At 45.1% G+C, this 13,263-nt stretch overlaps 2 protein-coding genes across 5 annotated transcripts in view; one reads left to right on the forward strand and one right to left on the reverse strand.

Moving 5' to 3' along the window:
- Nucleotides 1-217: 217 nt before the first annotated feature.
- LOC118096654 (polycystin family receptor for egg jelly-like) lies at nt 218-8,403 on the reverse strand. The gene has a single exon (XM_035138724.3). It carries the CDS (start codon nt 8,227-8,229, stop codon nt 502-504), a length of 7,728 nt encoding a protein of 2,575 aa, XP_034994615.3. The 5' UTR covers nt 8,230-8,403; the 3' UTR covers nt 218-501.
- Nucleotides 8,404-12,025: 3,622 nt separating this feature from the next.
- Nucleotides 12,026-13,263, forward strand: part of TTC38 (tetratricopeptide repeat domain 38) — a 32,190-nt gene continuing 30,952 nt past the window's right edge. The window contains exon 1 of one of the 4 annotated variants that reach the window (XM_035137606.3): nt 12,026-12,894. In XM_035137606.3, coding sequence (XP_034993497.1) covers nt 12,868-12,894 — 27 coding nt within the window. In that variant the 5' untranslated portion in view covers nt 12,026-12,867. The remainder of the gene's footprint in view (nt 12,895-13,263) is intronic. The other 3 variants (XM_088669967.1, XM_088669968.1, XM_088669969.1) reach the window with 3 other exon arrangements.

Genomic DNA, 13,263 nt, shown 5'->3' on the forward strand with positions numbered 1-13,263 from the left:
TATACAGTGGTGAGATGTCTCAAATCATGTCTTCTCTGCATGGATGAGAAGCCCGCAATGGCGTCTGGCAGGCTCTGCCTCAGTCTTTAAGACTGGTCCCCAAAATGCCCCTCCTGGCACTACGGTAGTGTCCAACCTTTCTCCTCAGCTGCCGTTGGTTCTTCCCCCTCCCTTCCACCCTTTGATGCAGCTGGCTCCACCCCTTCTTCTCTGCTTCCCAACTGCAGCTGAGGCTCCAGTATTCTGCTAGAGCCCTGGAACCTCCTCCCTGCCTTGCTGCTCTTGCTGCCGCTCTCCCAGCTGGTAGAAGTAAGCAGAGTGGGCTGCTCTCTGCCAGCCCTCTCTCTTACAAGTTCATACTTGAAACCCCAAATAGAATCAATTTAAAATGAGACAACAAACAACTGAAGTAGAAATAATTATGAAGGAAGAGAATGGAAACTCTGTGGAGATCAGCTTGGGATAGAAATATTATGCAATTTATTCACCATTTACTCTTTCTCAAACAGAAAGATAAACAACTTTCTTGCCATTTACTTGCCTGCTTCTCAAGCCGCACACATAGTCATCCTCGGCCACAGATCTTCCAAATATTACGGTGTTGACATGATCACCATCGCTTGTGGGTGGTGTCTGACGGGTGATGGAAAACCAAATGCTTTGGATCTTCAGAACCACAAAGTTTATTGCTTCTGCTTCATCAGAATGTTGTTCATAAGTAGGTTGTTTCATTGACTTATAAGTAGTGATTATTAGGGCTCTCCATAAATTGATGAAAATAAACATCATTGTAAACATAAATGAAGCCTGAAAAAATATCCCTAGCCAGAGGTTGGATGAAAGATCAGCCATGTTAACTGCTCCAAAACAATATGAAACTACAGTCTGGAGGGAAAGAATCCAAGTATGAAAACTCCACTCACTTTGGCCAAATGTTAGGTACCCAAATGATGTGAATAAAGAAAAGCATACGGCTGCAAGCAAAGTCATATTAACCAACTCAGGAAAAGCTACTGACATTGTTTTTTCTGCAAGGCGCATATTGTACAAGAATCTGAAATATCGGTATGGTTTCAAAAGCAGGAGGAAGACCAAAAAACCTGAAATCATCATAAAGAGTTGATCGATTTGGGAAATTACATGGAAGGGAACAAATTCTTCTGGATTAAGTAGATGAAATTCCAACAGTGTAAATGCCAGCTTAAATTTCAGTGCAATTAACAACAAAAAAAACATAGAAGTTGTCTTTATTGCAAAGTTATTTACGTTGGTAGCTGTTTGAAGATAACCTATCCTTTCTTGACGTAACATGTTAAATTCATCAGCAAGGTAAAAGGCAAGAATATACACTATAACTCCATACACAACCCTCTTAGAGGTGGGTTCATACTGGAAAATAGAGAGTTTGTAAGAATGAACTGTCATACTTGAATTAACGACACCTACATCAGTAGTCTCAAATACGATAGAAATGCTGCAGAATAGATCCACATCTGGATTAAAAGTTGTTAACTCAAAAATCACTGCCCAGGTCCGATTATCAAGCCAGTTGTTTCTTTGCAAATCATCCATCCTCATTGTTGTATTGGGTCGTTGCTCTCCAGGGAAAAAATAAAAGGAATATCCTCCAGGCCCATATGAATCTACAAGACCATACGATTTATATTCCCATTGGTCAATGTCCGACTGGTATGTAAATCCTTGAAAACTGCTGGAGTGCTCGGAAGCTGGTTGATTGGTTGGGATTGTCCATGACCCAAGATAGTTACTTTGATCTTCTGGATCACTGTTAAATTTATAGCGGCAGTGGCTTTCACTCATCATATGACCATGCACAAAGTTGCGAGCAGGGAAACATTTCTTTTCAGTATTCTTTGCTCTTACTTGCCTCATTCTGGGCAAACCAAGAATTTTAGACCAAGATTCTGAAACATAGGTAGGGTGGTAGTCATTATGTATTAAGGGCAGAAAGACGTTGCTCGTCCACATGTAAATATGCTCCAGTTTATGTACATCTGATAAACCAATTGAGAATTGATTATATATAGCTTTATTGTAATAAAAAGTGGTGGTGGGTTCTGTGGGATATGCAGCAATGAAAACACAGGATGAATAGATAAGGTGAATTACAATGTCCTTTACAAACACAAATGCTAAGTGTTGAGCCCTTACTCTTTTCCTCAAGACTATGACTTCATCCTCTGTTAGAGGTTCATATTCCTTGCTGTGTCTAACTCTGGCAAGATCCTGGCGAATCTTTCTCAGATCTTTCTCATCCACACTTGATTGGATCAGTTTCATATTCTGGTACTGTTCTGTGTTTATCCAGGGGATGTTTCTACAGTATTTGAGACTTATAGTACTCATAGCTGATATGAGAGTCAACTTCATGGTTTGCAGCAAAAACACACTCTCAAAAAATGATGTCACGGATGCTATAAACCACTCCATTGATGTTGTATAGCCATAGGTCAAACCATATAATATAATGAAACACGAAGAAACTCCAGATATGATAAAGACCAGGATCCAAGAGACATATCTGCACCACCATGGAAAGCGTGGCACCTTATAAAAGAACATGAACCCTGGGTTCAGCGGCTCCTCATTTTCGTGAGCAGTGCTTGTGTCCTTGTCTGTTGCATTACTGTTGCTAGCATTGCTTTCTGATAATGGCAGGTGCTGGTTTTCCCCATTTGAATAGGCTGGTTTGCCTTCTCTCTCAGTGATTTCAGGCATAAGGGAGGGGTTTCCTTTTGACCCATTTCTTGTGTTTTGCAGCAAAGGCCTCTCCTCGGAATATGTGAATAAGATTTGTATGGTTAATTGTAAAGGAATAGAAAACAAAGCGCTCACAAATCCAATATACATGGATTTCAGATACCGTAGTTGCACTGATAGAATCTCCCGATCGTCTGCACCACTGAAGAACATGATGTTAAATAGCAAATTACATAGCATTATTACTAAGCAACAAGAGACCCTCTGTACCCTTGTGAAAGAACCGGTGACAACCTGAGAAAATATTGAGAGCCATATGTGATTGTCTTCCAAGTCCTTGGCAAAGCTTATCAAGAAGTAATCCATTTTATCTAAGCTTGATTTTAGGCTTTTAGCAATAATTGTTCGTTCTATTTTGCCATCAGCCTTGCCAAGACCTAACCAGTTTCTACATATAAACAGCCAAGAGTCTTTAGTGTGCATGTTTTGTACTTTGATTCTGCTTAAGAACCAGTTAGGGGAGGAACCCCTTGTATTGTGCCAGACATGAACGGAAAGAAGATCCCCTAAATCATATTTAGTAGTTAGGAGAAATGTGTCAACAGCTGCACGAAAGAGAGTTGGAAACTGGGGGTGTTTCAAGTGATGTACATTACTGACACCATTTTTACCTATCAATTCAATAAAAACATCTGCTGTGGTTCCTGATCCCAAACGACTTCCTGTGTATACAGTGACCACATAGCGCACTTTATGATAGGGGTCATTGTCAGGTAAGACTAGTATTTTGTTTTTTCTTTTCAAATCAGCTTTATCTTTGATCATGGCCCAGGTAGTACACAAGATGTAGGCTGAAAAAATGAAAAACACAGCCAGCAGTGTCACTGGATTTGTGTCAAAGTTTGCTGAGAGGACCTTGTTTATATCCAAAGGATTAGGGTACAAAATGAAGTTGCCAGCTACGAATCTGACAGGATGAGAAACCTCCAGTGATCGAAGTCTACTTGTTGTGCTGTGGGCTTTTGCTTCACAGATGCAGTGTATCTTGGACCAGGTGGTCTGAGAGCCCAGGCGGCACAATCCTTCTTCCCACGGTTTCTGAATGCCATCCAGATCTAGACAATTGGGTGTATAAACAGCAATGCGGACAATCTTTGTGGTTTGTCCTCTCACAATTGGGTGTGATTGTAGTACAACTGAAAGGTTCCACTTGTTTGCTTTATTGCCTTGGAGTGGGGACTGAAGCAATGACTGAGGAAGACAAAGTATACGCACAGCCTTAAATGCACAGTTAGTGATGCCAACATTCATTTCACGTGGTACTGGAGGTTTGTCATGGAAAACAATATAAGAAGCTATTGGAGAATGGCTGACATTGAGTCCCATATAGATAGATATGTTGAAAGTAACTTCCATATTGCACAAAATCTGGATAAATACATACTTGAAGTTTCCTTTTACTTTAATACTAAATCCACCAGTTGTTTTGGAAAGCTTTTTATCTGGCCCAATTGTCAGATTAAATGTTGCAAAGTCCTTATTTTTCCTTGCCATGATAACTTCCACCACCTCGGGGGTAACCCCTAAGATATCACCATTCGCTTTGCCTCCTACCATTTTGAATCCAGTCACTACTGTATGAATATCTGCTGTATTCAGTATCCAAGGGAAGGGATTCTGTTCAAACACATAATGAACTGTGGAAACCACAGCATCTGCTGGTAACTCAGCGTGGTTCTCCTGCTTCAGCTGAGGATAAAAGTAGTTCTTGGATTGTCTTCCCTTAGAGAAAGTCCTAGCAACCTCTGACTTTTCACCCTTCCATAAGTGAATTGACCAGTTTTTAGCTTCCATGTTAGTTTCATGTTCCCCGGGGACTTTACCTTGTAAGACGAGGTCAGCTAATATTCCTGCCACAGAAATTATTTCTTTAATTGCATTGACATTGACATTTCCACGGTTTAAGAGAGAAGCACTCAACACATTGGACAAGCCAGTAAATATACCATTGCCAAGGACTTCTGCTTCCTGTGACCCTAGATCTTTGTCCCTGAGCCTTTTTAGAGCTTCAGTGGCCTCTTTTAGTCTTCTGACCGCAAGCAGTTGTGCTTTCCTATTAACTTCATTAGCATCCTGTGTCACTTGACAAATACTTGAGACCGTTTGGGTTATCATCTGTATTTGAGTCAAAGGAATCTCTGCAGACACATTCAGGAGGAGTTCCCGCAAATCAGTTTTAGAGCCTTGACTGGTTGGCGAAGTCTCAAGATTATTTAATACAGAGGCCACCATATAGGTAAAAAAACCTATATTAAAGTAATCTTTAGTTTCAAGGAAAAGGGACATAGGGCCACTTTGCCCACTAATTAAACCATACAGTTCACGGAGAAGAACAGTTGGTTTACTTCTTGGATCATAAACATTTGCTTCCAAATTTACTACAGAAAATACTCCATAGGCATCATATACTTGAACATATATGTCTAAGGCATACTTTTTAGATGGAATACCAGCAGGAAGAAATGATGGAGGGGTTTTTTGCTGATGACCAATATACACTATTATTCCAAATGTATTATTTTGCACAGAAGATATTGCAGTCATTCTTGTTAGATCTGAATGTGCTATCACTTTGTATGTAAGAGGTCCATTTTTCCCTTCAAATCCAGTACACTGGACAATGAATTTTGTACGGAATGCTATGCCTTCCCTTGGATAAATGATACATTTTCCAGTCTCAGGTGGAGAGCTAACATAAAACGAATGCCTATAAACAGCTGATGGTTTACCCTCTGTGCTTACTTTCAGGCTAAGAGTATAGAATTTGTCTTCCATGTATCTGAATGCCAGTGAATTTATATGCATGTATGGCTTTGATCTCCCAGTTGTAGTTTTGGAAGCCCAATCAAAATGTATTTCGTTAGAGTTTGCTGAAAGAAGTGACCAAAGGTAGACTGTTTGGCTAGTTTTTGCACAATTTAGACATCTTGCAGACAGAATGAATCGCTCTGTTACTTTGATGGTTTTCCCACAATTTTCTAAACAGGTGGCATCCAGTATTGGTACAGAACCAGGCAGCACATGAACGCTTTGGAATGCATGAGCTGATTTGTGCTGCTTCAGAATTACTAGAATAAAATAATATTTTGTGTTTGCCTGAAATGTATTAGGTTCTACTTTTTGAACTGGAGCACTTGAATGTGTCCAGCGTATATCTACTTGATTTGGAGAGCATTTCCCCTCTGGGCTCAACCTCATTGTTGAATAGTCCAATTCCCGTTTGGTGCAATACCAATTAAAGGTGATTCCTTCAAGGGGGTTGGCTGAAGAAGGATCAGAAGAAGATGATGCATCCAAAGTCCAATGATCAGAAACACCAACTGTCCGGAACAAACCACCAGCTATGATTGCGACCAAGTCATTTTCTAGAATTTGGAGAAATACTGAATCAGACTCCATGATTTTTATATTATATGCAGGAAGGTACACTGTCATGGTCATATTTACATGATAAAAGCCATAAAATAAGACATTTCTAGGTATATGAAATATGATTCCACTTGTATTTATCTCATCAGGTAGCTTAAGAGGATTTGCCCAGTCTGGAATAGAATACGCAGCTTCAAGGCTATAGATCTTCCACAGGATATCTATATCTGCACTTGTCCTGCACTGTGCTTTTGCAGTTGCTTGCAAGGTAATTGCTGAATCTCTCTTATAATGTATGATTGGATCAGAGAGATCGGGTTTATGGATTATAGCTGTCAGTTCATGACAGTAACTTTGCTGACAAGCCACTGTTGGGTGTAGGACCTTTGATGCGAAAGTATTGATACTGGCTTTTAAAACAGCACGTGCAAGTCCACTTTTGCTGCAGTTCACCTTGGCTACAAAGCCCATGTACTGTGAAGGTCGGATAGATAAAACAGAGGGAGGAAGAAAATGGGCAGCATCTTTGATGCCATTACTGTAAGAATAAGTGTTGTTCCAAAGGAGGTACTCTTTCCTGGAATCAAAAAGCTGAAGGTTGAAGGTCCACTCACACTGCAGCAACGGATGTTGCACAGGAATAAACCACACAATATAGACCAAACTTTTGTCAGGAGAATGTCCATTGAAAACGTGGACTTCAATATCTTTTTCTCCTAGAGACCTGAACAGAGTCCCTTTCCGGTTCAGATACACATGGATGCTGAACCTGGACAATTGCAGCTGCATGAATTCAACAATGATCAGGTAACAGAGGCTCTGCTCCTCGTAAAAGATATAGTGGGAGCTGTAGCCCTTCCTAGTGGTAGGGGTAGTGCTGTCCTCCTGGGTAGAATAGTACAATCCCAGTGTATGGCTAAAAATGTAGATGCCTCTTCTGGTTTTCTGTGGATTGAGTGTGAGATAAGTTGCGGCTCCAGTGCTTGCTCTGAAAATCAAAGTCTCATTAAAGAAATCAAGTTTTCCTGCCAGCTTTTCGGGCATCTTCTCATTAGTACGAAAATAGACACTGGCCACCACTTTCTCCCTGGAATTTTGTGATTTGGGAGCAGCACAGAAATCACTTTGCCGAGCAAAAGGATTATAACTGTAGGAGTCAGACCATTCCTCCACACCCTGCACATCCACCAGTGTGTAAGCCATTATTTTGGAGCTGAGGGGTTGGAGAGTCCATGAAAGATTGAGGGTCCTGTGAGGAAGGCTGAGCAGTGTGGAGGAGGTGCTGAAGACATGGAGCAGAGCAGGCTGCACATAGAAGCTCAGGCTACGTCCAAGAGGAGGCCCATTCTCAATATGGAGTGAAGCCGTGTAGAATCCACGGAGGCAGTAGCGCACAGTTATGTAGTAGCTGTAATATGATGTACATGCTTGGTGCATTTCTGCATGAGGATAAAGTGTAGGTGCAACTGGTTCGCTATGGAGGTTGCTGGGGATGAGGAGGTCTTCAGGAACACCCCCTTGACTCTTGAAGCGGTAACTCCAGGTGGAACTCTTGAGACGTGCACACCAACCCAGCTGCACTGGTTGCCACTCATGAATAGGTAAAGTATGTGGCGAGAGAAGGAAAAGACGGACATCCTGCCGGGAAATTTCAATTGTTAGGTTCTTATGGGCACACGTGGCTACGTGGCACAAAACTGATACACACTGCACTGTGATACGAGTAAAAGCCCAGGGTGGATGGAGGCCTCCCCGAGTCAGAGCTGCACCGAACACCATCTCACCTGACCAGCGATTTGTATTCTTTACCAAGATGGAGTCTTGGTACCACTGACAGTGAGGAGGGGGCACCATGTCCAGCTTTTCCTCCTTGATCTCGGAATCCAGTCTTTGGGCTCTTGAATACTTCAGGTCAATTCTCTCATCCCAGAAGCATGAAACACGAAGTTCATTGTCATGCTTCTGATAGACACGGTGTTGTGGGTTTGAGCAGGTGGCCGACAGTGGGGGTGGTAGAAAACGAAAGGGTGCAGCTATTGCATACTGAGAACAGTAACAGAAGAGGAAGACAAGAAGCATCTTTGGTCTGATGGTTCAGGAGCAGCAGCTGACTACCAGCATCAAGAGTTCAACACACAATAATTGTTTTAATTCTAGAATCTTTTACCTGTTGCCCCAAGCAACTAAGGTTCACGTGCAATACAAAAGTAACATTTCTTTCTTTCTATTCCTGATTCCTCTTCAATATATATATATATATATATATATATATATATATATATATATACACATACACACACACACACACACATATATATATATAAACAAGTTGATCCTGATCTTTTTAAATACAAAGCAATGGTTCTGTTTGTGCTGTACAAACGAATAAAAGGTTATATATATTTACTTGAATAAATTGCTGGCTCTTTGCATTTTAGAATTCCATGTTGTTGTTTAGTCGTTTAGTCGTGTCCGACTCTTCGTGACCCCATGGACCATAGCACGCCAGGCACTTCTGTCTTCCACTGCCTCCCGTGGTTTGGTCAAACTCATGTTTGTAGCTTCGAGAACACTGTCCAACCATCTCGTCCTCTGTCATCCCCTTCTCCTTGTGCCCTCCATCTTTCCCAACATCAGGGTCTTTTCCAGGGAGTCTTCTCTTCTCATGAGGTGGCCAAAGTATTGGAGCCTCAGCTTCAGGATCTGTCCTTCCAGTGAGCACTCAGGGCTGATTTCCTTCAGAATGGTCTTTAAGGTGCTACTGAAGGAATTTTTTTATTTTCCTTCAGAATGGATAGGTTTGATCTTCTTGCATTCCATGGGACTCTCAAGAGTCCCCTCCAGCAACAGAATTCAAAAGCATCAATTCTTCGGCGATCAGCCTTCTTTATGATCCAGCTCTCACTTCCATACATCACTACTGGGAAAACCATAGCTTTAACTATACGGACCGTTGTCGGCAAGGTGATGTCTCTGCTTTTTAAGATGCTGTCTAGGTTTGTCATTGCTTTTCTCCCAAGAAGTAGGCGTCTTTTAATTTCGTGACTGCTGTCACCATCTGCAGTGATCATGGAGCCCAAGAAAGTAAAATCTCTCACTGCCTCCATTTCTTCCCCTTCTATTTGCCAGGAGGTGATGGGACCAGTGGCCATGATCTTGCTTTTTTTGATGTTGAGCTTCAGACCCTATTTTGCGCTCTCCTCTTTCACCCTCATTAAAAGGTTCTTTAATTCCTCCTCACTTTCTGCCATCAAGGTTGTGTCATCTGCATATCTGAGGTTGTTGATATTTCTTCCGGCAATCTTAATTCCGGCTTGGGATTCATCTAGTCCAGCCTTTCGCATGATGAATTCTGAATGTAAGTTAAATAAGCAGGGAGACAATATACAACCTTGTCCCAATTTTGAGCCAATCAGTTGTCCCTAACCCTAACCCCACCCCCCACCCCAGTTATGCATTTGCAGCAGGTAACACTGGCATTACACCCTTCCCACAAATTTCCCTTCTCCAACTTTATAGTTTCACCCTCAAAAGGCCACCCAGGTGGGCCACTGTTTTACTTCCCATACTGAGATGGAGATCTGACCTTGAAATCCAGAGAGGTCAGGGAGTGAATAGAGGCCTCTGCCACCCTGTGACAGAACAGCATGCCATTGCCACCAAAAGTGAACAAAAGAACTTAAATGAAGTGGCAGTTCCCTAACATCATTTATGAGGTCATTATTTCCATCAGGGCAAAGCCTGAGAAGGAAGCCATGGCCTAAGTTTAAAATCAGCAGCTGTGTACTCGCCAGACCTTTAAAGCACATTCAAAGCAACTCCACCACCAGCCCAAAGAATCCTGAGTACACATGTATGCATCACGCATTTAAAACAAGTACGCACACCCAGGGGCGTACCCAGGATCAAAACTAGGGGGGGGCAAGCCATGGTTGTTCAGGGGCAGGGCCAAGGCACGGGAGGGGAGGGGCCACAAAGTGGGAATGTGGGCGGGGCTACAGAGTCCAGGTGAAACTGACTCCGGGAAGAAGTTTCATCCTGGGCGCCACCCTGGGGGAGAATGCGTTTGTGCGGCGGTTTCTGTTCCCGAATGCCTCGGGCATGCGGAGCCGCGGCGGGGCTGGGGAGGAGATAAGCTTGGCAAGGTGGAACATGGATGGATGGAGGAGGAAGCAGCGGCAGCAGTAGCAGCAGCGAGAGCACCCGGGATTTTGAGGTCATCATGGCCAAAGAGCTGAGCCAAGCCGAGGTGCTGGACTTCCTCTGCCAGGCCAGGGGGAGCATGGCCAATGCCGCCTTGCTGAGCCACTTCAGGCTCTTCTTGGGGGTGTTGAATAAACTCAAGGGCTGTGTATGTGTGTGTGTTGAATCAAGTCAAGGTGTGTGTGTGTGTTTGATCTAGATGCTATACTCCTATTGATGCAGCCCAGAATTGCATTGGCTTTTTAAGCTGCTGCATCACACTGTTGACTCATGTCAAGTTTGTGGTCTACCAAGACTCCTAGATCCTTTTCACATGTACTGCTCTCATGCCAGGTGTCACCCATCCTTTTAAATAATACCAACTGTGGCATCAAATAAAGGGGTGGGGGTGTTGAATAAACTCAAGGGCTGTCTGTGTTTTTATTATTATTAAGGGTTTTCTTGGTTTACAAAGAAATTTGCAATGTCTCTCTTAGCATTTTTACAAATCAGTTTCATTTGTTGAGACATTGGTGAGGAGAGGGGAAGGAAAGTAGATGGGGGGAGGGTGGGGGTGATAATGTTTCTATTTTGCTTAATAAGTAAAAACATTATCACTGTGTTGACGTGAAGTCTGGGAAACTTTCCCACTGCCCTAATCAGCCCACCATCTTTTGATCTCTCTCTCTCTCTCTCTCTCTCTCTCTCTCTCTCTCACACACACACACACACACACACGAAGCTGAGGTGCAGAGCTCTGCCGGCGTGATCTTTTGAGAGAGAGATCTCTCTCACGTTAAAGCAGCTGAGCTGCAGAGCTCTGCCAGGACGCTTCCCCAATGCCCCAATCAGTGCGATCTTTTGAGAGATACAGTATTTGCAAACACTCCTCCCCCACCCCAGGCTCCTCTTCTGCTGCCGCCTGCCCTTTTTTCAACCCAAAGGGGGGAAGGGAAAGAGGGAGAGAGAGAGAAAGGCTGCCTCTGGGCGATGTGCGCGCGCGGGGCTCCAAGCAGAGGGAGACGGCTGACTGAGGGACGTTTCTCCCTCCGTGCTTTCCTGGCTGCTGCTGCTTTTTTTTTTTTTTTTTGCTTTACAGCCAGCGGAGCGAAAGCCTTGGGGACTGGGGGGGAGAACCGGGGGAGAGGAACTTTATGGATGCGATGCATTTGGGAGATCTGCCCGCCCCCGCCCTAAATCTTTCCCAGTAAATGCCCACAATGATTCAAATAGGCGGCGGGGCAGTGGTTGGGATGGCTTCAAAACAGCGACCCCCAGCTTTCCAAGCGGGTGCGAGAGAGAAGTTGACTCCTGCAGGGCGATCCCCGATTTTACTCGTGAGTAAGCCCCCGCTTGGCTTCTCGAAAGGGACTTTGTTCAACGTGCATACGAGATTGCAGCCTCCTTAACTGAGACCTTCCCGACAAGCCACCCCTCCATTACAGACTTGTAGGTTTTCCAGCTTCTCATATTAAACAAAGTGTTGTTTGTTCTTCTCGCCACACTCACCTTCCCGTAGCTGGTGTTTCCCGGCGGCGCAAAGAGCCAGGTGGGTTTTTTTTTTTAAAGGCGACGCCTTCTCCTTGCACCCCTCCAATCGCGGCTGCAGGCTTTGTGTTTGAAAACGGCGCGCAGCGCCACCAGAGCCTGCGGGGGAAACTCAGGCTCTCCAAGTCCCGGCAAGGCAAGCGGTGAAGGGGAGGAGCAGGAAGTGATTGCCGCGCGGCGCGACGAGGCCCCAGAACAGCCCCCGGCGCAAGGGGCAGCCAGGGTGCAATCCCATGCGTAATTACGCGTGTTTTGGCTCACTGTGCTCAATGGCAGTTCCTCGCTTGGATGTGCCGCCCTGGCCCTGCTTCTAGGGACGGGCAGCCCCGCTTCTAGGTACGGGCACCTGCCCTAACCAGCCCCGCGGTAGGTACGCCCATGCGCACACCCCTAAATTCTCCCACAAGGGCTGCAATTCCCAGCACACTTAAGGAATTAAAGTTGCAAAAGTTTTAATGCTTTCAGTTTAAGACAAGTACCCCAAAACTGGGTAATAAAATATGCATTTCTTCTAAAAATAAAAAAAGTGAACATCCTCACAACCCACGCAAAACCAGTCAGCTGGCAGGCAGCCCAGGAGGCTCTCCAGGCCAAGGGCATGGCGCTGCGCCCTCGGAGCAGCCGGGCGCCCGATGCCTCCCCGCGATACCAGGTCCCCCCCCCCGGGCCGCCTCCGCGCCCGGCCAGCACCTTCGCGAGCCCCCCGTGTGTACACGGGGCAGACCCAGTTCCGGAAGCCCTTCCCTTCCCCGCCTGGGCGCAGTCAGGCTCGTTCCCCCGGGAGCCGACAGCCCTGCGGTAAAAGCAGGGATTCCCCCTGACTTCGCAAATCGCCGTTTGGAAAGGGAGTCGCGAGGGGGCGCCTCCTCCTTGTTTGCTTCTGGTTTCACCGACCAGCCTTACCTCCCACGCCCGTTTCCGGATTTCGGGAGGCGGCGACTCCCGGCTCTTTCTCGGGGAGAGGGGAGGAAGCCTCTCCGGGGGAACATGGCGCACCAGCTCAGAGACTGCAAGGTAAGGCGCCTTAGCATCGCCAAGGGGCGCGCGGCTTCTCCTTTCGTTTCAGTTAAAGCCACCGACAGTTCCGTGGGAAGAAATGGGGTGGGGGGTGGGGTCTCTCTGTTTTTTAACATCCAGGCAGGCGAACGCGCGGAGAGAGACCGTGGGAAACTGAAAAGGTTGGGGTTGCCTGCAGCGCGAATTGGTGGCATTGGCAAGTGTCCCGCTTCGCTTACTCGAGAGAAAGGGCGGAAGGAGCGCGAGCATGTGTTATTTACTTGCAGCAGGACTCAGGAGCCCTTTAAAAAGGCTTTATTTGCTGCGACTCAGAAGTAAGTCCTGTTGTTGAATTCCACGGTACTTACTCCCAGGAAAATAGGGCTA

This window comes from Zootoca vivipara, chromosome 5, assembly GCF_965207765.1.
Source record: "Zootoca vivipara chromosome 5, rZooViv2.hap1.1, whole genome shotgun sequence".
NCBI lineage: Eukaryota > Metazoa > Chordata > Lepidosauria > Squamata > Lacertidae > Zootoca > Zootoca vivipara.

Excerpts from the sequence above, each read along its gene's own strand:
- LOC118096654 (XM_035138724.3), bottom strand. The coding sequence starts at position 8,229 with ATGCTTCTTGTCTTCCTCTTCTGTTACTGTTCTCAGTATGCAATAGCT.